This window comes from Schistocerca americana, chromosome 1 (assembly GCF_021461395.2).
Source record: "Schistocerca americana isolate TAMUIC-IGC-003095 chromosome 1, iqSchAmer2.1, whole genome shotgun sequence".
Taxonomy (NCBI): domain Eukaryota; kingdom Metazoa; phylum Arthropoda; class Insecta; order Orthoptera; family Acrididae; genus Schistocerca; species Schistocerca americana.
The window spans coordinates 665,979,314-666,005,246 of record NC_060119.1 but is presented as its reverse complement, the minus strand read 5'-3'; the positions used below and the strand labels follow the sequence as shown (position 1 = coordinate 666,005,246).

The 25,933-nt window shown below is 42.6% G+C and overlaps 2 protein-coding genes across 2 annotated transcripts in view; one reads left to right on the top strand and one right to left on the bottom strand.

Moving 5' to 3' along the window:
• Positions 1 to 3,519, top strand: part of LOC124608570 (probable G-protein coupled receptor Mth-like 5) — a 36,108-nt gene extending 32,589 nt beyond the window's left edge. The window contains exon 5 of the mRNA XM_047139999.1: positions 3,324 to 3,519. Coding sequence (XP_046995955.1) covers positions 3,324 to 3,348 — 25 coding nt within the window. The 3' untranslated portion in view covers positions 3,349 to 3,519. The remainder of the gene's footprint in view (positions 1 to 3,323) is intronic.
• The window catches only part of LOC124608554 (RNA helicase aquarius), a 339,510-nt gene that overhangs the window by 250,918 nt on the left and 62,659 nt on the right, over positions 1 to 25,933 (bottom strand). Inside the window, exon 6 of the mRNA XM_047139996.1 lies at positions 6,266 to 6,444. Coding sequence (XP_046995952.1) covers positions 6,266 to 6,444 — 179 coding nt within the window. The remainder of the gene's footprint in view (positions 1 to 6,265; positions 6,445 to 25,933) is intronic.

The window sequence follows — 25,933 nt, the reverse complement described above, 5'->3', positions numbered from 1 at the left end:
AATTTAATTTTGCACATGCTTTATAAAAAACTTTTTTGTTTAAATTTGTGAGATACCTTCTAGATCAAGTCCAAGGAGATTTACTTTACAATGATACATCATCAACATCTGCCTTCACTACATTTATGAAGAATTCATTTAAACATTCCAATACTTGAGTTGTGTTTACAATATGACTACCACCGAGTTTAATCCTAGCACTAACTCTAACACCTAACTTTGATTTTATGATGGATGATAATGCCTTTACTTTTATATTTTAAAATTGGTTTACTATTTGCCATCTGTTTGGCTGCTTTCACAAAAATTTTAACTACAGCTTTGTAACATCTAATACATTAAATAAAATGCCTATTTTCACAATATTTTTGTTTGTTGAGGAGCTGTATTTTTCTGGTACTAGAAATTTTATACCTCAGTCTACTAATTGTTTTGGTAAACGTTGTCCTAAGCAGAAAGATTTCAGTGAACACTTTAAGAAAGGTTGTTACGAACTTCTTAAGTTACTGCTACTCGAAATTCAGTCAAGAGGCCATTTGACTTCTGTTAACTAAAGTAAACTCACATTTACCTTAAATCCGCTTTATCCGAACAAATTTTTCTGATTTTCTCAGCTCACATTGGTGCTGTCTGACACATCATGCAGCTACGCTTTTGGCTAGCTAGACTGACACTTGACAAGTTTCAACTTGTCTTCACCTGTAGCCTTGCTTTTGCTGATGTTTTTGGCAGTCTTCTGCAAACCAGTGCACTGGTGTGTGTCTAAAGTCCGAATGTCATCAATTCGTGCCTGTGTTAGTTGAAGTTTTAGCGCGTTTCTTGTTCGTGTTGCATGGTTTCATGCCACTGCCATCTATTGGAACCCCTTGGAAGTATAGTACATACAGTATTGCTCTATACAGCCCGATATAGCCCTGTCGAAGCTGAAAATGACAGTGTGGTGCCAAACACTATCTGCCTGTTGTCGATCCCCAAACACTTTCTGCCTGTTGTTGGTCCATCAGATGAAGCTGAGTATTTAACAATTTAACAGTGAATGTACAATGCATGGTTTTGTTGCCACTTAGGCTTGGGTAGGACAGGGGAGAGGGAACAGATGTATCAAATGTTTTCATTAGATGGCTGCCACAGCCTGGTTTCAAAAGTCAAAAGCTTGATCTAGTGCGTCTCAAGTGTTGTCAAGTCGTGGATCTGTGTGTTTTCGATTTAACATTTCGTGCTCATGCTACATGCTTTAAAATGTCCAGAGATAAAGGTGGCCAGAAACCAAAAATGAATCAGTCGAGTGTAGGTAAAAAGCACTGAACATGCCTATGGTCACGAAACAAAAAAAGAATGTGATCTCGTTGGAAAAAAAGCTTCGCGCTTTGCAGAGAATTGGTGCTGGTGAGCTACCTGCGAAAGCTGCAGTGGATTTGAAGGTCAGTAAGAGTATGATTACTGATTGGAAGACAAATTGACTGAAATTGAAAAATTTTGTTTCATCCAAGTGTCAAGCATCGCAGTGAAACCCCGAAAAACAATGAGAAAAGGTGCACATCCTCAGTTAGAAGAGGACTTATTTTTGTGGCACGAACAAATAAGAGCCAAAGGTGTGCCAGTTTCAGGTCCTCTACTTTATCAAAAAGCAATGGCTTTTTATTTGATGATTGAAGTAAAGGAGCAAGAATTCCTCAGAAGTGATGGTTGGCTGGATCGGTTCAAGAAGCAGCATGGGTTTTGTGAAATTGCCATCAGTGTTGAATCATTATCCAGGGATGAAGCTGCTAGCAGTGATTTTAAGAAGAAACTGCACACGATCATCGACAAAGGAGATTATACTGGCGATCAACTTTACAACTGTGATGACACCGGGTTGAGTTACAAAATGTTGCCAAGAAAAGCCCTTGCCTCTAAACAAGAAAAAACAGCATCCAGATATAAAAAAGGCAAAGAAAGAGTTACTGTCGTCACATGCAGTAATGCCACTGGCAATCATAAATTGCGTCTTACTTTATTTGGCAAATCCAAAAAAACCAAAAGCATTTAGAGAGCAAATAGCTGACAGATCTTCATCATTGTGGTACACGAATCAGTCTAAGGCATGGATGAACAGTGCCATCTTCAAATAGTGGATCCAGCTGTAGAAAAATGTTGTTGTTGTTGTGGTCTTCAGTCCTGAGACTGGCTTGATGCAGCTCTCCATGCTATTCTATCCTGTGCAAGTTTCTTCATCTCCCAGTACCTACTGCAGCCTACATCCTTCTGAATCTGCTTAGTGTATTCATCTCTTGGTCTCCCTCTACGATTTTTACCCTCCACACTGCCCTCCAGTACCAAATTGGTGATCCCTTGATGCCTCAGAACATGTCCTACCAACCGATCCCTTCTTCTAGTCAAGTTGTGCCACAAACTTCTCTTCTCCCCAATTCTGTTCAATACCTCCTCATTAGTTATGTGATCTACCCTTCTAATCTTCAGCATTCTTCTGTAGCACCACATTTCGAAAGCTTCTATTCTCTTCTTGTCTAAACTATTTATCGTCCATGCTTCACTTCCATACATGGCTACACTCCATACAAATACTTTCAGAAACGACTTCCTGACACTTAAATCTATACTCGATGTTAACAAATTTCTCTTCTTCAGAAACACTTTCCTTGCCATTGCCAATCTACATTTTTCCTGCTGCCAAATAAGGTAGATTTTTTCTGTAAGAACGCAAAGTAAATGAGCTTTGTTATTCACATTTAAAAACTTTGAGTTTTCAATCATACTTTGGTGCCTTTGTAATATGTCAACATAATTTTTTAAGTAAAAAACATGCTGGCTTATTCACAACCATATCAATAACATTCTACGTATCCTACACACATTTCACGGTCATATTTCGCGGTACTGACGCAAACCGTGGTATTTCACGTGTGAAAACAGGGGGACTTCGGTTTATCCGAAATTTTTGTTATCCGAACCGGCCACTGTTCCGATCATTTAGGATAAATGGGAGTTAACTGTAATCATTAAATATAGCTGACTTTTTTATTATTATTTATTTATTAACTTTTTTGTTATGTGGCATATTTCTGTTAATTTCTGGTAGGCCAGAGTGGTCAGTGGGTCAAAAATCTAAGCAAAATTTATAAACTTATTCAGAAGCACAATCAGTTAAAATATTATTAACAGACATCACTCCCAGTGCATTTTGTTTAGTCATTTCAGTGCAGTTTATTTTGAAGAGATTTTTTTATTGTGTCAATGAATTTTGACGTATCATTGCTTTCAATTATAGTAATAATACTGAAGTCAGCAGCTATTACAGTCTTTCCTTTTTTTCTTTGTCGAAGGGCAAGAATGTCTGTGTCAAATTGATCCTAAGGAAGACATGACAAACAAGGACCAAGTTCCAGACACATATGTCATTTTGGGAGAGACTGAATAGTGGACATAATTAGTTTGGACAAAATCTGTTCACTTATTGACACTTTTTTTTTTAATTGCAGTACTGTAATAAATGACAATATGTATCTGTAAGGCACAACAGAGCACGAAAAAGTTATGAAGTATTAATTCCATGTCACCTATCAACAACCAGCCAAAGTGGAAGAGAGTTATTCTTGCTGATAAGTAAATTTCTGGCAATTATGTTCCATGTGTGTGCCACAGTGAGAGTTTTTAAAGGATGATCTTGTTGTTATGTAATTTCTGTCTGAAAAAGAACCTTTTCCTGCCCATCTTCAAAAACATCCACAAAATGACAAATCATTGGTCAACGAAAAAGGATAACAACCCATGAACCCATGAACCAGTGCACAGTTTGAGACCTCTCTTGGCAACTGTCTGTGCTACTTTTCAATGACATGCACAGTACTACAATACATAATGGTATGTATAAACTTTGTAGCTTTGTGTGTTTCAAACAGCAGTTGCTACAAAAAAAAATGTAAGCAAGAGGTCTGATGATGTGACTGTCAAAGATAGCACTGAGAGATTTGTCAGACACCTTTTACAGCAGCCTTTTGATTCAGAATTGAAGATCCAAACTGCTGTGAGAACTACAAAAAAATCCATAGTGGGATGACTTCACACAATGAAAGGTGCTAAGCTTCAGAGACATGAACAAATTTTTATGTGGAAAGGAATCTCCTAGCACTACACTGGAAAAACAAATGAAATGTACCATATTGTATATCTCCAAATCCAAGACAAGGTTTTCCCCAAAAATTTTGTGCCCAGAAGCAGGGGTTCGTCTAGTGTTCATGGCATATGATGTGGAGTTTTTCTTTGCTTTGGCGAATAGAACATTGAGCTTCCATTAAGCTGTAAATCTCCTCTCTGTCACGCTCACCACTTTAAATTAGGACGTATACATGTGCTTTGAGCACTGCTGTAAAATACCAGGAAGTGTTTGTTGAGGCACATTTTTTTTTTATCAGTTGTTGTTTGACTTTGGAGATCCTGCTTCTAAACTGTGTACTAAAGTGTGTAATGGATCATGGCGCGGAACAATGTGGTTCAACACTGAACTTTTCAACAGGATACAGGCATTACTATGATGCAAATTTCAAAATCATTGTTATTTGGCATGCCAGAGGCAGAAAACAGTTGTGCAGCTTCAACGAAGTATGGAGTCACAGAAGCCAATGTTTGGAAATATCCGAGTGGTGCAAAACATTTCTTGAGCTGCTTATTTGACAACTATAGGTGTGTGAAATTTTCTCTATCAATCTTGTTACTTTTACATGAACCTGATTTGTTATTAGAGTTGAGGCGAATCACAAATCATTTTAGTCACACTGGTCTACATAGCATAGTCTGATGTTAGCTGCATGGAGATAAGAAATTCTCTGTGGTGACTAATGTTTGGAGAATTTTGTTTGACCATGAGTGATCAACTCTTGCAACTCATAGTGCAGAGACAGTGAGTTTTAGTTGGAGGTAAAATTTATTTAACATACTGGTGACTGACTCCCGACATCTCCTGGATCACAGCAGCTCTTTATTGTAATCTTCCTAATTTTGGAAGTTGCGGTTGTATGATTGGTTTTTGCTCAGTAAAACTGTATTGTTCTGCAATGACTCGTGTATGCCACTGTCACCTTCGATACTATTCCTCTCTAATACACTGTTAGCTACTGAATCTTCAACATTCCGCACTTACTGAAAGAAAGAAAGATCTCCTATTTTGTATCTGACAAAAGAGATACATGTGTATGCACTGCCAAGTAACTTTCTTCACCACAATATCGAATGAAAATTTTAGTATACAAAATATCACTGTCACCCCATTACCATGATTCAAGCTTCTGAAATTAAATATTTCACTTACTTTCATAAGAGTCTTCAAATGTTTACATTATGCCTAGTGTAATGGGCAAATTCGAGATTTAATCACTCATGTATTTCTAATACATTTTACCACGTTGCAGAAAATATGTTTATCAAAGTACAAATTGAGGCATTCTCTTATGGGAGATTTATTATTTTGTATGCAATTGTTTCCATACTCTCACAAAAATTTGTGACATATAGACACAACTCAATAACAAATGTTGGTGATTCTTTTTTTAAGCAGTTTGTCTGGTTTCTTTTGTTGTCCTTTAAAATATGAATGTTTGTACATTTCCTCCACCAGTTCTTAAAAGCTCTCATAACTTGCAAATTCAGCTCTGTTATCACTAGTCTTCTTCATCTATTCAGATGTAAATATTTCAGCAGTCCAAAACAAATGAACCTCACACAATACATGGTTTTTGTGATGATGAATGTTAATTTAAAGAAGGAAATGGGGGGACAGATACACGTCAGCAATCAGAATAGCAAACAATTATGTAGCCACGCACACATGGTCAAACGGCACACATGTCCGAAACTATCAACAAGATATTTACGTGAAATGCTCCTTGAAACACTACAATTCTGCATCGTAATAAGACTGATTCTGGTTCTGTACAGTAGTCAATTGATTGTAATTAATAAGGACATAACAAAAGTTGAGGCTTTTAATGAAAGATGAATAAAGTTAACTAATCTGTCATCATTCCTGTTTTATGGATATTTTGTAATGAAACAGGTGAGAAGTGAAAAATGGTTTGAAAGCAAACAAGATTTATCCTTCAAAGTTTTTCCTTTCATCATTTCACTTTTAGCTCTTGCTGTACAGATTTCAGTCTTTGACACTTGAGGTTCAATATTGACTAGGCAAATTTAAGAAATGGAGTTTGCTGGGCCCATACCTCATGTTTTGAGTCACACTTTAAAAATGTATTCAGCCGATCATGCAACTTACCTGAGCAAAGAGATTTCCTTCTGGGCGCTGAGGTAAACTTGATAAATAACACCGCACAACTAGATGCGTATCGTCTAATACCGTATTGAAAAAGCGACGTGTTGGAAGAAGAGCCTCCAAGTCAATCAGAAGTTCCAGAAATCTTTCGCAGTAATGAACAACATCATCTGACAGAGGACCTGAAGAGTTTCAAATAATTTTCAAATAAGAAAACACATTTTGAAGTGTTAATAGCATATCTCTGAAATAAAAATTTTCAGACTCTTAAAACAGGTGTCTGCTGAAGGATCAAAAATTCATGTGAGATAAATTTCATATCACTACTTCAAACATGACAAATACGATCATTCAAACAAACAATGAAATCCTCACAGCAGGTAAAAGTGCAACATAAGGTTCCTTGACATAAGTAATTTGAGTTAGTCAACAATAACTATCTAAAACCAATTCAATACAATAAATGCTGAAATGTATTATTGATACTCCTCATCAACACAGTTCCATTCACATCTATAAATGCAATGGAATGTCCTCACTACAAAGGAAGCAGCCAGCCACCACAGTCAACTAACTTGTTCTTAATTACACTGAACTGCTGGAATGTCTTCTTTCTATACGTGTGACTGGAAGAACATCTGCCACCTCCAGGTAAGCGGTTGCTTCCTCTGATCTACTTGTTTTCCAAATTCACGTAATAATAGTTGGACTGGCCAGAACTTGAGATGGGTGACTTATATTTTACATTGCTCTTAATGCCCCCACCCTCTCTTCAGTTTCCCTAATTTTTTAATCTTGTCTCCCCTTAATTTTGGCTACAGTGAATAGCCAGGGTGCTTGTAGAATTAAATTAACTAACTAGATGTATTTGTCAAAGTGACCTCTGTTCTGAGCTGTGCATTGCTAACTATATTAAGTAAGAAAGGAAATACCTCTGCTCATATGTAACTTTTGTGTACTTATACTTTTTGCTATGCAGATAAATGTAATAAAACTTAAAAGTTCGGCATGTGAATTGTGAATTTTTTAAAAGTTTCATTCTTACACATGACCAGGCAATGGAGGCTAGCCCAGCTGATGTGCTAACTGAGTAAGCCACTGGACAGTCCCGTTGACAGTATGACAAACACTTCGGGTGACAGGAGTTTGCGACACCGGTCAACAGTCAAGGGCAGGAAACAGGTAACACATGGCGATCAAGAGTGAAGTTATTTTTGTAACTCAGGCATTTGCATGCTGTAAGGATGAAAATAATCAAGCGAAGGAGCTCAAGATGTTCAGACATGTTGCCAATATTTCCGTGACTTAAACCAAAGAGAATGACTGCCTTTTGAGTTTTAGAGAAACTACGACCCACCCTTGCTGACAGAAATCAGTTGGCAACCTGCCACTGATTGAATCATGGAGTTCTAGCATGAGGAGCACCATATCTGTGGCATGTTGGCTGCGGGACTTGGGGGAAGTTTGCCAATGTGGGCAACTGGTGTCCAGACAGCCTCTGCCCTCTGAGCAACTTTGCTCGATAAACTGCAAGCTGTCTATGATCCAGCAGGGGGTGGTATGCCCTTGCGGCTTCTAACCACCTAGACATCTGCAGCCACCATCCTGATCTACCCTTGGGGAGCAGGGGGTGACTAAGGCATCACTGCTGGGCATCAGGACATCTAGCATTGGTTAACGCATCCAAATGTACACCATGGAGACGAGTACATGTGCGAGTGCTTAGTTGACATATTTAAGTGGCTGGCAACCCATGGGTGATGCGGTAGCAACCACGACGACCAAGGACTACAGGTGTCATTGGGCGTGATTAGTACATCGGCAAATTCCAAATCGGCTGAGTTTGCAAGCACACAGTGAAATTCTGAGGTGGGCTGGGGTGTTTTTAAGGCTGCTTGAATAAACTTCTGTCAATTATCCCACTGTTTCACTGCATGATCCAGCATAAATCTGCTCCCTCCCTCACTATTTCTCTTACCCATTCTGCCATATAGCGACTGTGGACAGGCCAGATTGTTACAGCTGGTGTCAGCAAGTGGTCATTACAGTTCACGACACATGTTGTGTTGGGAAGTGTTTCCCTAACATCCAAACTCAGCGGATCTGTGAGAAAAGTGATTGTGGTTAACTCTTGACACCAAGACTCAGCGGAGCAGCGCCTCTGAGGAAGTCCAGCGCAGTCCTGGACGAAACGTAAGGAGCAGAAAAGTTCTTGGACCACAACCTCACATCCCGGAAAGTATATCAACAGCCATGTCACCCGGTCGTGAAAGCCTTCATTCTACAATCTTGACACCAAAACACTGTGGTGGTGTGTTGAACAGTAAGACTGTGTACTTTAGGAAATTTTGTCAAGCAGTGGTACTTGGTATACACTGAGGCGACAAACGTCACAGGATAGCAATATTCACATATACAGATTACGGTAGCATCACATACACATGGTATAAAAGGTCAGTGCATTGGCAGAGCTGTCATTTGTACTCGGGAGATTCATGCGACAGAGTTTCCAACCAGATTGTGGCCACACAACAGGAATAAAAGACTTTGAAAGTCGATTGGTGGTTGGAGCTAGATACATGGGACATTTCGTTTTGGATACTGTTTGGCAATTCAATATTCCGCAATCCACAATGTCAGCACAGCATGCTGAGAATACCAACTTTCAGGCATTACCTCTCGCAGCCGCCAACAGCCTTCACTAATGAACGAGAGCAGCAGAGTTTGCATAGATTTGTCAGTGCTAAAAGACAAGTAACACTGTGTGAAATAACTCCAGAAATCAAAGTGGGATGTACCATGGTTGATTGGTTGATTTAAAAGAGGGGGGGTGGGGGGGGAAGGGACCAAACTACGAGGTCATCGGTCCCTTGTTCCTAATAAAAGAATGCCACAAGTGTGAGAATAAAATGGACGAGACATAAAACACAAAACGGAAAGAAAGAAAAAACCACAAAAACGAAGGAAAGAAAACGAACACTAAAAGGAACAAAGGAGGACAAGAAAACAACAGAGAGACGCTAGAAACAGAAGAGAGTAAAACAAGAAAGCAGATAGCAGTGGCTGGCCGACCACAAGAATAGAAAGGAAAAGCCAGCCACTCTGCAACACATTAGAACCTCCACCCTAAAAGCACTAGGGTGGCGGACACCGAGGACATGCGCTAAAACCTACATAGAAGTATAAAACCCACTCTCACAGAAAAAACGTAAAAATAAAGCTGCTGCTGAGGCATTGTCACTGAACACCGAAGGCAGGGTGCTGGGAGAGTTAAAAGTCCACTGCAGAGTGGCTGGAAGTGGGCACTTCAGTAAGAGCTGGACGACTGTCATTTGGGAGCCACAGCAACACTGAGGTGGGTCCTCACGACGGAATAGGTAACCATGCATTAGCCATGTATGACCAATGCGGAGCCGACAGGGGACAACTGATTCCCTGCGAGAGGACCACATGTAACTTCCACACATTCATAGTCTCCTTAATGACACACAGTTTGTTGTGCGTACTGTCATGCCAATCTGTCTCCCACAGCCGGAAAACCATTGTGGTGTAAGACAGAACGCAGGTAAGCTTCGGAGATGCCTATCTCCAGAAGCGGTTTCTGTATCGCCCGTTTGGCCAGCCTGTTGGCAAGTTCGTTGCTGGGGATTCCGACGTGTCCTGGGGTCCACACAAACACCACTGAACGGCGGGATCGTTCCAGGGCATGTATGGACTCCTGGATGGACGGAACCATAGTATGGCAAGGGTAGCACTGGTCGATAGCTTGTAGGCCGCTCAATGAGTCAGTACACAAGAGAAATGACGTACCAGCGCATGAGCGGATGTGATCAAGAGCACGAGATATGGCCGCCAGCTCTGCAGTGAAAACACTGCAGTCATATGGCAAGGAGTGCTGTTCAACATGCCCTCCATGAACATAAGCAAAGCCTACTTGACCTTCAACCATCAAGCCGTTGGTGTAAACCACATCAGAGCCCCGGACCACGTCAAGAACCAAGAGGAAGTGACAGTGGAGAGCACCGGGGTTAACGGAGTCCGTAAGGCCACGCATAAGGTCCAGACAAAGCTGCGGCTAAGGCATAAACCATGGAGGTGTACGAGAACGGATCACAAGTAGAGGTGGTACAGGGAAGGACTCCACTTCGGAGAGAAGGGACTGCACGTGAGCCACAATCTTTACCCCAACGTGGGCCGCCGATGCGGGAGATGGACTGTCGCGGGTGGGAAAAGGAGACGGTAATTCGGATGTTCAGGAGAGCTATGAATGTGTGCAACATGACTGGTGAGCAGTCTGATCTTCAATGGAAGGACTCCAGCCTCCACCAGTATGCTTGTCAGCGGACTCGTCCTAAAAGCTACTGTCACTAGTCGAACTCTGCAATGGTGCAATGGGTCGAGCAAACGCAATGCAGAGGGTGCCGCCAAACCATAAATCACATTCCCATATTCAAGACGGGATTGAACAAGGGCTCTGTATAGAGCTGCAGCAGTGTGGAGCGATCTGTACCCCAGTTGGTATTGCTCAGGCAGCGGAGGGCATTGAGGTGCTGCCAACACTTTAAGCTGACGAAGATGAGGAAGCCAAGTCAAACGAGTGTTGAAAACCACACCTAAGAATCGACATGTCTCCACTACAGTGAGTGGATCATCATTAAGGTAGAGTGCTGGTTCTGGATAAACAGTACGACACCGACAGAAATGCATGACACATGTCTTCATGGCTGAAAACTGGAAGCCATGGGCTAGAGCCCATGACTGCGCCTTCTGAATGGCTTCCTGTAGGCGATGCTCAGCAACACCAGTACTGGAGCAGCAGAACGAAATGCAGAAGTTGTCTGCATACAGAGAAGGTGAGACGGAGGGCCCAACACCTGCTACTAGACCATTAATGGCCACTATAAATGGAGACACACTTAATGCAGAGCCCTGCGGGACTCTATTCTCCTGAATATAAATGGAACTATGGGAGGCACCAACTTGGGACACAGAAAATATGGAGCGACAGGAAGTTTTGGATAAAAATTGGGAGCGGGTCCCAGAGACCCCACTCATACAATGTGGAATGATACCACAAGGTCATGTCATACGCTTTACGTAAGTCAAAAAAGACGGCAACCAGGTTTTGGCATCTGGAAAAGGCTATTCGTATAGCTGACTCGAGAGACATGAGATTATCAGTGGTAGAGTGACACTGGCAGAAGCTGCCCTGACAGAGAGCCTGTAGGCCACATGACTCCAGGACCCAACCCATCCGCCGACACACCATACATTCCAGCAGCTTACAAAGAATGTCGGTGAGGCTGATGGGCCGATAGCTATCCACATCAAGCGGGTTTTTACCAGGTTTGAGCACCGGAATGATGGTGCTCTCCTGCCATTGTGATGGAAAGACGCCATCGCACGAGATCCGGTTGGAGATGACGAGACTATGTCACTTGTAGTCAGATGAGAGATGTTTAATCATCTGGCTGTGGATCTGATCAGGCCCTGGAGTTTTGTCGGGGCAATGTGCACGGGCACTGAGGAGCTCCCATGCTGTAAATGGGGCGTTACAGAATGCACTGTGGTATGCAGTGAATGAGAGGACTTTCCCTTCCAGCCGCCATTTGAGAGTGGGAAAGGCTGGGGGTTAATTCTCCAATGCATAGGCTTGATCAAAGTGCTCAGCTATCACGTTTGCGTCGGTAGATAACATGCCATTTATGGTAACACTGGGAACACCTGTTGGGATCTGGTAGCCAAAAACACGTTTGATCTTTGCCCAGACTTGGGAAGGTGACGTATGACACCCAATGGTCGAGACATATCTCTTCCAACACTCTTGCTTCCGTCGTTTGACAAGTTGGCGAACGCAGGCATGTAGCCATTTAAAGGCTATGAGGTGCTCTACGGAAGGGTGCTGCTTATGCCATTGTAGAGCTCTCCGGCGCTCCTTAATTGTTTCAGTGACTTCCGGCAACCACCAAGGGACTGCCTTTCACCAGGGTCACTGTAAAGAGCGAGAATTGTGTTTTCTGCTGCAGAAACAATTGTTGTTGTCACCTGCTCAACCATCAGATCAATGTTACCATGTGGGGGAGATTCAACAGTAACAGCAGAAGTGAAAGTTTCCTAGTCCACCTTGTTTAAAGTCCATCTCGGCAGGCGTCAGTGGCCATGACGCCGGCGCCGTGACAGAAAGATGAGGAAGTGGTCACTACCACACAGGTTGTCATGTGCTCTCCAGTGGATAGACGGGAGGAGTCAAGGTTTGCAAATTGATAAATCAATGGCCAAGTAACTATCATGAGATAAACTGAAATGTGTGGTGGCCCCAGTATCTAAGAGGCAAAGGTCGAACTAAGGCAGTAAAGTTTAGACATCTCTGGCTCGGCCAGTAACGGTGCCACCCCACAAGCGGTTATGAGGGTTAAAATCTCCCAAAAGTAGGAAAGGTTCAGGGAGTTGATCAATCAGTGCAACTAATACATACAGGGGTACTGCACCATCTGGAGAAAGATATACATTGCAGACAGCTATTTCCTGCATTGTTCTTATTCTGACAGCCACAGCTTCAAGAGAGGTTTGAAGGGGCACAATGTGACTACAAATTGAGTTTAGGACATAAATGCAAACTCCAGCTGACACTCGATTATAGTCGCTACGGTTCCTGTAATACCCCTTATAGCCGCGGAGGGCAGGGGCCCCCACTGCCGGGAACCAGGCTGCGTGAAGGGCAATGCAGATAGTAGGTGTAAAGCGTAACAGTTGCCGTAGCTCAGTCAGGTGGTGGAAAGAACTGCCACAATTCCACTGGAGTATGACATCATGAGACTGGGAAGACATGGGACATTCAATGAGGCAGTTTACACCTCAGAGTCACCTGCTGCCACCAACTTATTGCCTGAGCAGTCTATAACCGTTGTGTCTGAGGGTCCAGTGAGATCTAGGTCCTCAGCAGACGCCAGAATTGCCACCCCATCCTCAGACGCAGTAGGTTGCAGTGGTGTGGGTGCCACCTCAATTTCCTTGGTCTTAGGGGTCTTCTTTTCGGATTTCTCTCACTGCTCCTTGGGTTTCCCTGGCTGGGAGGACTTCACTGACTCAGTCTCCGGGACTGAGGATGAGCGTGAAGCACTACGACCAGCTGCTTTGGAGCTCTTCAGCCACTGGCGGGTGTCATCTTTCTCACTAGCAGAAACCTGGGAAGGGAGTGATCCAAGGGACCCCTTCCTAGCAAGAGAAGATGAAGAAGGCTTACACTTCTCCGGCTTAGAAGTGGGGATGGACGTCCCAGATGATTGGGTGGGTGCTGCTCCCAAAGTTGGTGGTGAGGGAGCAACAGGGATGGAAATGCCCCCACCATCAAGGGGGCAGGTGTAGTCTTCCGGCTGTTAGAGCAGACTACGTTTGGCAGAGATGATGGTGCCAGAACTGTTATAGCGGCGGCGTAAGATGTCATACGTACAGGATGCGGACATCCAAATTTTCTCTTAGCCTCAGTGTAGGTCAGTCGGTATAGGATCTTGTACTCCATGATTTTCCTTTCTTTCTGGAGAATCCTGCAGTCTGGTGAGCAAGCCGAATGGTGCTCTCCGCAGTTGTCACAGATGGGAGGTGGGGAACGTGGAGTATTGGGATGGGATGGGCGTCCGCAATCTCAACTTGTGATGTTGGAGGTACAGTGGAACGATATATGCCCTACTTCCAGCACTTAAAGCACCGCATTGGGGGAAGGATATAAGGCTTTACATCACAGCGGTAGACCATCACCTTGACCTTCTCGGGCAATGTATTACCCTTGAAGACCAAGGTGAAGGCGCCGGTGGCAACCTGATTATCCCTCAGACCCTAGTGGACACGCCGGCCGAAATGCACACCTCGCCGCTCTAAATTGGCATGCAGCTCATCGTCAGACTGTAAAAGAAGGTCCCTGTGAAATATGATACCCTGGGCCACAATAAAGCTCTTATTGGGCGTGATGGTTACAGAAACATCCCTCAGTTTGTCACAAGCGAGTAACGTACGTGACTGGGCAGAGGATGCTGTTTTGATCAAGACTGACCCAAATCTCATTTTGGACAAGCCCCCCACCTCCCCAAATTTGTCCTCTAAATGCTCAACAAAAAACTGAGGCTTTGTTGTCATGATAGATTCCCCATCAGCTCTTGAGCATACAAGGTACCGGGGTGAATAAGATCCACTGCCATCCTTAGCCTGACATTCCTCCCATGGTGTGGCCAAGGAGGGGAATGATTTAATGATTTGGGGTCATACTTCTGTGCATTGAATTGAGCTCGTGAATGCTTAGAGACAGCTGGTGTTTGACCACCACCATGAGATGATTCATCGCATGTCATCTGCCCTGATGCCACCCACTCCAACCAGGGGACCTCCCCAAGGGCGCAACTCAGCCACAGCAAAGGTCACCTGGCAGGATGGCCATTGCCAGGAGTCTCAACGCCCCAGGGGGATGGACATGCACCCCTTGGCATATGTGGGGAGTCAACGGTGCAGGCATCAGCAGAGCGATCCCTGTGTGGTCAGGGAGGTACAGCCAACAGGGTACATGGCGGCCCCACCACAATGGACTGGCTACCATGCTGGATATCAGACGCAAAGAAGTCCATGGTCATCGTCGACATCGAAAGTGACCCTGCTTAGTGTATGGTGGAAAACGCACCCAGGAAGGTGTCCTCACCCAAGAGGGACTGAAATGCGATGACGAGAAAGTGGGCTAATGACTCAATGCACAATGGACACGATGCACCTTGTAAGGCGGCCTTCCCCAACTGGCTCGCTCTTCAGGAAAATTTTGAAGAATGGAGGTCAAACCCTACAAGGGACCATCACATAAAGGCCAAAACGTGTGGAACTCCTTTTAGTCGCCTCTTACGGCAGGAAGGAATACCTTGGGCTTATTCTTACCCCCGGACCCACAGGGGATATGTACCATGAACGTATCTGTTAGGACAATCCTGCAAAATTTGGTGTTAAGGGCTATGGCAGCAGGCGACTGACGCGAATGCCTTCGCTAACAGCACGACACTGCCTGCAGCACCTCTCCTGGGCCTGTGACAATATTGGTTCGACCCTAGATGACTGGAAAACTGCGACCTAGTCAGTGGAGTCCCAATTTCAGTTGGTAAAAGCTGATGGTAGGGTCCTAGTGTGGTGCAGACCACACAAAGCCGTGGACCCAAGATGTCAATAAGGCTCTGTGCAAGCTGGCGGTGGCTCCATAACAGTGTGGGCTGTGTTTTCATGGAACGTAGGGTCCTCTATTTCAACTGAACTGATAATTGACTGGGAATGGTTATCTACGGCTACTTGGAGATGATTTGCATCCACTCATGGATTTCCGGGTATGGAATGACAGTGTGCCTTGTCACTGGGCCACAACTGCTCATGATTGGTTTGAAGAGTATTCTGGACAATTCAAGGAATGATCTGGCCATCCAGATTGCATGATATGAATCTCTTCAAATATTTATGGGACATAATCAAGTGGTCAGTTTGTGCACAGAATCATGCACTATCAATATTTTTACAATTATGGGTGGCTATAGAGGCAACATAATTCACCATTACTATGGGGGACATCCCACAACTTGTAGAATCCATGCCAGATTGAGTTGCACCACTATGCTGGGAAAAAGGAGGTCTGACACAATATTAGGAGGTATCCAATTGCTTTTATCACCTCAATGTATCTCCAGTTCAGCAGTATTGGCTCAGCACAATGGGATGTAGTGAGTCTCACCTTGTTTGTGTTTAAATCAGGTTTTGTTCCCAGTTAGGTTGCAAAGCCAAGTGAACTCATGGACTTATTACTGTTTAAGGGTAATGGTAGACCCAATAATCTAGTTACTGTAAGGTGTCAGGTTTGCAGTTTTGCTGGGTATCAATGTCTGTGCACTAAGGCTGTAGCAACCACATCTTTTACATGTAGATGTGTTGGTCATTTGGCTCTCGACTGCTCAGTGTATTGATGCGTGATGATACACAGTAAAAAGTAATTTATAGGGTTTTTCTATAGTGTATTAGAGGGATAATTGGTTAATTGTGTTTCTCATTTAATTACAGTAGAGGTAAACTACAAAAAATGCTAGTAATACATGCTGCCACTACTACAGAGTCTGTTGCTCTAACAGAGCAAGTGTTTGTTGACAGAGGAAAATTTTCACCAAAAGCAGTCCTTCATAGAACTGGGGCTCTGGAAGCTGGTCAGGTTCTGTCACAGCCTGAGTCTGGGGAAGATTCATCAGCTTTCATTAATGATGTTACAGTTATTGCTACAATGAGCAGTTGGTGAGACGAAGTAATCCTTCGGTTGGCTAACTTCCGATCAACAGGGTAAGCCAAGACATATGTGGTATATCATGAGACCCTCAATAAACGACAGTCATTTTAGCAGCTGGTCGCTGGACTACACCAGCATTACCAAAAGCAGAACAGCACACAGTTTTTTCATGTGAAACTCAGTATTTTGATTTTAAAGTGTAATGAGTCAGTGGAAGTATTTTCAGACAGGATTCGCAAAGTCAATGCTCAGACAAATGTGCCCACCCAGAATGCAGATGCCAATAAGGTGTTACTGTTGGAGGCAGAAGGCAGGGTGCTATACCTTTTTTTTTTTGGGGGGGGGGGGGGGGCAGATTCCTTCAAAAATGTCACGATGAGTTCGAAATGAGAATCCAAGTATTTAACTGCACCTCTCAGAACTGCAGCACAACTGTAAGAAATAGATTTTTCCACAAAGCAACTATTAGGTCACCATGTATTTGCTTTGGAGACCAAACACTAAAGTTATGGACATAAGAGCCCTATGTCAAAATAGCGTAAGCAACCACCGTGTTACTCGTGGGGGAAGTGAGCCACCGAGTGTCTGTCAGAAGAGGAAGAACAGGAAGCTCCGTCAGGAGAAGCAGCTGTTAAACTCAAACAGGAATCCTTTGACCTTCAGAAAGCAGTTCCAATAGACCGTAACACTGCACAAGTTAGTGCACAGATGGAATGCTGCTTAGTGGGCTTAGTGAGTGGTGTGGGACAGAGATTTCTTGTAGACATCAGAGCGCACTTGTCCGTAATCAGTCTGGACCTGGTGAGCAGGGGGAGACAGGGGCCATGACAGGATAATTGATGGGGATTGCCAAAGTTGTATTGAGTCATTGTGGATGAAGGTACTTGAGTTTACCATTGGGGAAGTTTACACAGCATGTGGAAGTTTTGCTATATGTGGGTGAAGGTTATTCAGTGAGTCTTGGACTAAATTTTCTCGACAAACTTTGTGCGAGGACTGATCTTTGGCAGTGCTTGGTTGAGCTCAGTAAACCTTTGTTTCACTTGGGTGATACAATTGCAAATGAAACCATGTCACGATGCTCATTACCATTGAAGATGATGCCAACTAAACTGTAGACAAATTCGTTAAGGACTGATGACAGGATAAATACCAGCAGGTACTGAAAAGGTAGTGTGGATTTTAGTGGGTATCGATTTGCCTTGTGGGTCTTTGTATGTTGTTGAGCCATTCTCAGGTAATGAAGAGTTGGATGGTTCACACTGTTCTGTGTGCAGAAGCATAGCACGTGCAGGTAATGTCAATGAGGAATATATAGTTCCAGTTAACATAGATAACTTTGGCAGAGGTGAAGTTAGTATGTCAACAGGTATACTTATAGCACTCTGGAAGTATTAGAGAAAGAAGACTTTGGTAAATTGAGTTGGGATAGAACCCATAAGCAAACCACTGACACAGCAGCGTTACAAGAGAATCTGAGTCACTTGAAGGACAGTGATTGCACAGCTGTGGAAAAAATATTGTTGACGTTTAGCAACTTGTTTTGTACAGATGTGGGATTACCAGCAACTCCAGTAACTCAGCACCATATACCAACAGAGGATAGCACACGGATTTATAGGAAACAGTTTCACACAGTGAGACACTTACAGCAGTTTATAAGAGTTCATCAAACACCTATGAGATGGGATCAGAGAACATATTGTTACTGTCAGATGGGATGAAGATAGATTTTGCTGTGATTACAGGTTCCTGAATGCACAGACCATTACAAATGCTTATCCAGTCCCTAATATTACAGAAGCTTTGGATAAGTTGGATCAGTTTCATTACTTCGCTACAAGGGATCTCGAAAGTTGTTATAATCGGTTAGAAGTAGTGCTTGAGGATACACCAAAGACAGAGTTTACAGCACCGTATGGACATTATCGGTATAAGCTGATGCCACTCGCTTTAAAAAATGCACCTGCTACTTTTCAGCAGTTATTAGATAGAGTTTTAAGAGGGTTAAAGCCTAAGACCTGTATGGGCTACTTCGAGGACATAATAGTCTATTCAGAGGCTATATCAGGACATGTGGGATGACTGGAGGATGTGTTTAGCAGATTGGAATCACCATGTCCGATGCTGAAGTGTTAATTTTCTCAAACTCAAGTTAACTGTCTGTGACACATAATTAGTGAATGTGGTGTGCAAACTGATCCTCATCTTACAGAAGGACTTCAAAAGTTTACAGCACCATGGACAACCAAAGAGATAGAGTTGTTTGTCAGTTTGTGCAACTACTACTGTAAAGTCACAAAAAAATCTTGGAAAAATATCTGAAACTTTGAACAGATTACTCAAAAAGGGTGTAAAGTTTGAGTGGACACAGGAGTGTCAGCTAGCATTCAAGATTTACCAGATCGTAAAAAAGAGTTCACCCTCTCTCATAACACTTCTAACAAGCCAGTCAGCTGTATTTTAGTCTGATGATTGATGGACCGGAGTACCCAGCAGCATATGCTTCAAGGTAAGGCAGTTAAAAAAAGGTGGAAATGTTAGTGGTCATTTACGGTATGACATATATCTGTTGTTACTTTTATGGTATAAGATTAAAGTTGTAACTGATCTTGCATCACTGAAATGGTCGTTTGGTCTAAATGACACATCTAGTTGTTTAACATGTTGGGCTCTCAAGCTTAGTGAGTCTGATCAAGAGGTTGTCTCTAAGCCAGACAGAAAACACACAAATGTGGACACATTAGCCCACAAAACAGCAATGTTGAGTACATTGGACAAGAACGTGTTGAAATGGCAGCAGGCACAGGCAGTGGATAAAGACTGCCAGACTTTTAAGTCACAACTGCACTTTATCAAGCACGAGGATTTGTTGTGCAGAGTAACGAAATGCAGACGACTCGGTGTGGTCCTGGAAGTTTTTCAAAAGAAAGTGTTGCAACATGCTCATGATCATGTGTTGTCAGGTCATGCCACCTGATGAACAACAGATAGGTATGTTGCAGAACAGTTTTGGTGTAGGAATGGGAAGCATGACGTGGAGCAGTATGTTAAGAGACTGTGTACCATGCACACAGAGAGCAGATATTTAACAGCAAAAAATTCCTTTGTAGAGGTTACCACAGGCATCAAAGTCATTTCAAATGCTTTGACTTGACATTTGCAGACCATATAACAGAAAACCTGCAGGGAATAGGTATGCACTTACAATCATCGAACATTTTTCACAATTTCTAGTAATGGTAGCAATTCCAGACCAACAGGCCAGCACTGTGGTACAGGCATTAGTTAACAGTTTGATACTGTAGTCTGGAGCACCTGATACCTTAGTCACTTATCAGGGCATGAACTTTGTTCCAGAATTTATGAACCAGCTATACCACATGTTACAAGTTTGGGAGTTACAACCCTCAAACTAGTAGTAGGATGGAGCACATCCATAGGACTATTTCAAAAATGCTAAGCTTTTAAGTGAATGCTACACACAACAACTGGGATACCTATCTTCCATGTGTGGCTTCTGCATTAACTAAAAGATTCATACAGGAACAGGCATGTCACCATTTGAGGTAGTGTACGGGATGAATATCCCACTCCCTTTGACTTTTTTAAGTTCTAAATTAGGACTGAATTGTGAATCAGAGTAGTAGTTTGCGAGAAGAATATGGGAAGTGTGGAGAATGTACAAAAGGCAAACATTAATGGCTCTGAAACACCAGGAACAGCCGAACAGGTGCAGGGGAAAACTACCACAGTATCATATAAATCATAGGATACTTGTCACTAATCACTATACAACAAAAGGAAAGACAAAGGAGTTCTTAACTAAATATCACGGACCATATCAGGTCATGGAGATGACATCACCATTTAATGAACTATAACGTCTATTGTCCACTTCAGTCGGGTGAAACCATTTAAGGGTATGGTGGATATGGTACCACAGTTAGCTGTGACCTGTCCGGTACACATATGCGCAGTATGCAGAAAGAAGGAACCTCTAGCAATTAGACAGCACAAAGCACAAGACATTCCTTATGCTTTGAAGTCAGTTAGTTCTACTGTTAGATTCTTTGCAATGTTATGTTCATGGTAGGTTTATTCTTGATATATGTGTTATGGGTGTGTCACTACTACACATATTTTTCCTTTACAACTGTAGGGTTATTGTCATGTTTTTGTTTTTGTTGTTTCTGTTTCTATTTGTCAGTTACTCGTTTCACAAGAAGGCAGGAGATGATGCACAGTTCCTTTCCTCAGATGGTAACTTCATGAAGACATACTTCATCAGGAGTGGAACAGAAAGCATAACTGTCGTTCAACCATTGGATGGACTCAGGCGTGTCATTCTTTTGCTTATGTGCCATCAGTGGAGATTAAAAGTAGAGAGTTGGGAAATACTGAATGAAATTCAGAGACTGGAAGTTCCACCCCACCCCCTCCCATACACACACACACACACACACACACACACACACACGCACACACAATTATAGTTGGTGGTGACTACAATTTACCCACAATATGGCAAAAATACATGCTTACAGTCAATGGTAGGCATAAAATGTCATCTGAAATCATTCTGAATGCATTCTCAAGAAATTATTTTCAGCAACCAGTTCAGGAGAGCACTTAAATGTAAATGGTTGCAAAAACATACCTGACCTAGCAACAAATAATCCTGTGCAAAGAGAGAGTGTCATGACAAATACAGGGATTAATGACCACAAAGTGGTGGTTGAGAGACGAAACACTGTAACATCCCAACCCACCAAAAATAAACACAAAATACATCTATTTAAAAAAGCAGATAAAAATTCTGCTTGATACTTTCCTAAGAGACAGTCTCCATTCCTTCGAATCTGACTACGTAAGCTTGGGCCAGAAGTGGTTTAAATTCAAAGAAATAGCACTGGCGGCATTTGAGACATGTATACCAAGTAAATTACTAAGAGATAGTACTGATACCCCTTAGTACACAAAACAGGTCAAAACACTTGCAGAAGCAACGAAAAAAGCATGCAAAAATTTAACAGAATACAAAACCCCCCAAGATTGGCAAAGTTTTGCAGAAGCTCAAAATTTAGTGCAAACTTAAATGTGAGATGCTGCTTTTAACAGTTCCACAATGAATTCTGTCTTGAAATCTAGCAGAAAGTCCAAAGAGATTCAGCTTGTGTGTAAAGAACCCCTGCAACACAAGCAACACCTTCACTGTGCTGTAACAATGGTGACGTTACTGATGACAATGCCACTTAAGCAGGGTTACAAAATACAGTTTTCCGAAATTCCTTCACCAAAGACAAGAAAATAAATAGTCCAGAAATTGAATCAAGATCTACTGCCTACATGAGTAACTTATACGCAGATATCCTCGGTGTAGCAAAGCAGCTTAAATAATATAATAAAAGCAAGGCCTCTGGTCAAGACTGGACTCAGGTTCCTTTCAGAGTGTGCTGATACAGTAACTCCATATTTACCAATCACATACAGGGCTATTACAAATGATTGAAGCGATTTCATAAATTCACTGTAGCTCCATTCATTGACATATGGTCACGACACACTACAAATACGTAGAAAAACTCATAAAGTTTTGTTCGGCCGAAGCCGCACTTCAGGTTTCTGCCGCCAGAGCGCTCGAGAGCGCAGTGAGACAAAATGGCGACAGGAGACGAGAAAGCATATGTCGTGCTTGAAATGCACTCACATCAGTCAGTCATAACAGTGCAACGACACTTCAGGACGAAGTTCAACAAAGATCCACCAACTGCTAACTCCATTCGGCGATGGTATGCGCAGTTTAAAGCTTCTGGATGCCTCTGTAAGGGGAAATCAACAGGTCGGCCTGCAGTGAGCGAAGAAACAGTTGAACACGTGCGGGCAAGTTTCACACGTAGCCCGCGGAAGTCTACGAATAAAGCAAGCAGGGAGCTAAACGTACCACAGCCGACGGTTTGGAAAATCTTACGGAAAAGGCTAAAGCAGAAGCCTTACTGTTTAAAATTGCTACAAGCCCTGACACCCGATGACAAATTCAAACGCTTTGAATTTTCGGCGTGGTTGCAACAGCTCATGGAAGAGGATGCGTTCAGTGCGAAACTTGTTTTCAGTGATGAAGCAACATTTTTTCTTAATGGTGAAGTGAACAGACACAATGTGTGAATCTGGGCGGTAGAGAATCCTCACGCATTCGTGCGGCAAATTCGCAATTCACCAAAAGTTAACGTGTTTTGTGCAATCTCACAGTTTAAAGTTTACCGCCCCTTTTTCTTCGGCGAAAAAAACGTTACAGGACACGTGTATCTGGACATGCCGGAAAATTGGCTCATGCCACAACTGGAGACCGACAGCGCCGACTTCACCTTTTAACAGGATGGTGCTCCACCGCACTTCCATCATGATGTTCGGCATTTCTTAAACAGGAGATTGGAAAACTGATGGATCAGTCGTGGTGGAGATCATGATCAGCAATTCATGTCATGGCCTCCACGTTCTCCCGCCTTAACCCCATGCGATTTCTTTCTGTGGGGTTATGTGAAAGATTCAGTGTTTAAACCTCCTCTACCAAGAAACGTGCCAGAACTGCGAGCTCACATCAACGTTGCTTTCGAACTCATTGATGGGGACATGCTGCGCCAAGTGTGGGAGGAACTTGATTATCGGCTTGATGTCTGCCAAATCATTGAAGGGGCACATATCGAACATTTGTGAATGCCTAAAAAAACTTTTTGAGTTTTTGTGTGTGTGCAAAGCATTGTGAAAATATCTCAAATAATAAAGTTATTGTAGAGCTGTGAAATCGCTTCAATAATTTGTAATAACCCTGTACAATTGCTCACCTGTCGAAAGATCTGTACTGACAGACTGTGAAGTTGCACTAATGTCAATTTGCAGTAGGATTTAGGACTATACACTGTGGTCAATCATTATGAGTTATCTCGAGGAAAACGATTTACTGACAAACAGCCAACACAGATTTAGAAAACATCATTCTTGTGAAATACAACTAACATTTTATTCTCATGAAGTGATGAATGCTACTGACCTGGGATGTCAAATTGATTCCATATTTTTAGATTTCCAGAAAGCTTTTGATACCAATCTCACAAGTGACTTTTAATCAAACTGCATGCCTAAGGAGTATCATCTCAGTTGCTTGACTGGAATCACAACTTCCTGTCAGAAAGGTCATAGTGCATAGTAACTGATGGAAAGTCATCCAGTAAAACAGAAGTAATTGCTCATGTTCCCCAAAGAAGTGTTACAGGCCTCCAGCTGTTCCTGATCTACATATATGATTTAGTAGATAATCTAAGTACCCCTCTTATATGGTTTGCATATGATGCTGTCATTTACCATCTTATAAAATCATCAGATGATCGAAACAAACTGCAGTACGATTTAGACAAGATTTCTGTATAGTGTAAAAAGTGGCAACTGACTCTAAATTATGAAGTCATCTACATGAGCACTAAAAGGAATCCGCTTAATTTCGGTTACATGATAAATCACTCAAATCTAAACGGTGTAAATTCCATTAAATACTCACATATTACAGTTATGAATAATTTCAATTGGAATGTTCACGTAGATAATGTTGGGGGTAAAGCAAAACAAAGACTGAGCTTTATTGACAGAACACTTAGAAAATGCACCAGGGCTACTAAAGAGACTACTTAAACTACACTTGTCCACCCTCTTCTAAAGTACTGCTGTGCAGTGTGGGATCCACATTAGAGAGGATTGATGAAGGACATGGAAAAGGTTTAAAGAAGAGCAGATCATTCCATACTATCACAAAACAGGGGAAAGTGTGCCATGGAAATGACACATAAATTGGGGTGGCAATCATTAAAACAAAGGCATTTTGTGTTGCAGCAGGATCTTCTCATGAAATTTCAATCACCAACTTTCTCCTCAGAGTGTGAAAGTATGTTATTCATGCCTACCTACATAGGAAGGAACAGTCTCATAATAAGATCAGAGAAAGCAGCAGAGCTCACACAGAAAGATTTAAGTGAAACAGTACAGAAATAGCTTGAAGGTGATTCAATGAACCCTCTACCAGGCACTTCATTCTGAACTGCAGAGTAATCACGCAGATATAGATGTAGCTTTCAGCCAAAAGTTGTGGCACATTTCTATTATGTATCTGCATGTTTTATTTCTGTAATAAACTCGAACGGCCCCAGTCTACAGAACAACCAATGCACCAGTGTCCAGTCACGTGATTAGCCACCACAGACCAAGAGAGTAGTTGATGACAGTAAAACCTCTGTATTCTGTAGTGCAAGCATTAGATTAAGGATTACATTGAGGTGACGAAGATCAAGGGGTCGCGATACGCACATAAACAGATGGCAGTAGTATTGTGTTCACAAGGTATAAAAGGACAGTGCACAGGCAGAGCTGTCATTTATATTCAGGTGAGTCATGTGAAAAGGTTTCCAACCTGATTATGACCACACAACAGAAATAAAATACTTTCAACATCGAATGGTAGTTGGAGCCAGAGGCTTGTGACATTCAGTTTTCGAAATTGTTAGGGAATTCAATATTCTATAAACCACAATATCAGTAGCATGCTGAAAATACCAAATTTCTGGCATTACACCTCACCATGGACAACACAGTGGACAACAGCCTTCACTAATGACTGAGAGCAGCGATGTTTGCATAGTTGTCAGTGCTGGCACACAGGGAACACTATGTTAAATAACAAGCAACAATGGGTGAAATAACCGCAGTAATCAATGTGGGATGTACCACGAACATATCTGTTACGACAGTGAGGCAAAATTTGGCATTAAAGGGCTATGGCAGCAGATGACTGACTGGTAACAGCATGACATCACCTGCAGCACCTCTCCTGGGCTTGTGACAATTTTGGTTGGACCCTAGATGATTGGAAAACCATGGCCTGCTCAGTTGAGTCCTAGTTTTAGTTGGTAAGAGCTGAAGGCAGGCTTATAGTGTCGCACAGACCCCACGAAGCCATGGACCTAAGTTGTTGATAAGGCACAGTGCAAGCTGGTGCTTGCTCCATAATAATGTGGGCTGTGTTTACATGGAATGTAAAGGGTCCTCTGGTCCAAATACACCAATAATAATATAATAATGTCGTGTGACTAGGGCCTCCCGTTGGGTAGATCGTTCGCCGGGTGCAAGTCTTTCGATTTGATGCCACTTCGGCGACTTGCGCGTCGATGGGGATGAAATGATGATGATGAGGACAACACAACACCCAGTCACTGAGCGGAGAAAATCTCCAACCCAGCCGGGAATCGAACCCAGGCCCTTGGGATTGACATTCTGTTGCGCTGACCACTCAGCTACTGGGGACGGACACCAATCATTTACTGGAAGTGGTTATGTTCAGCTGC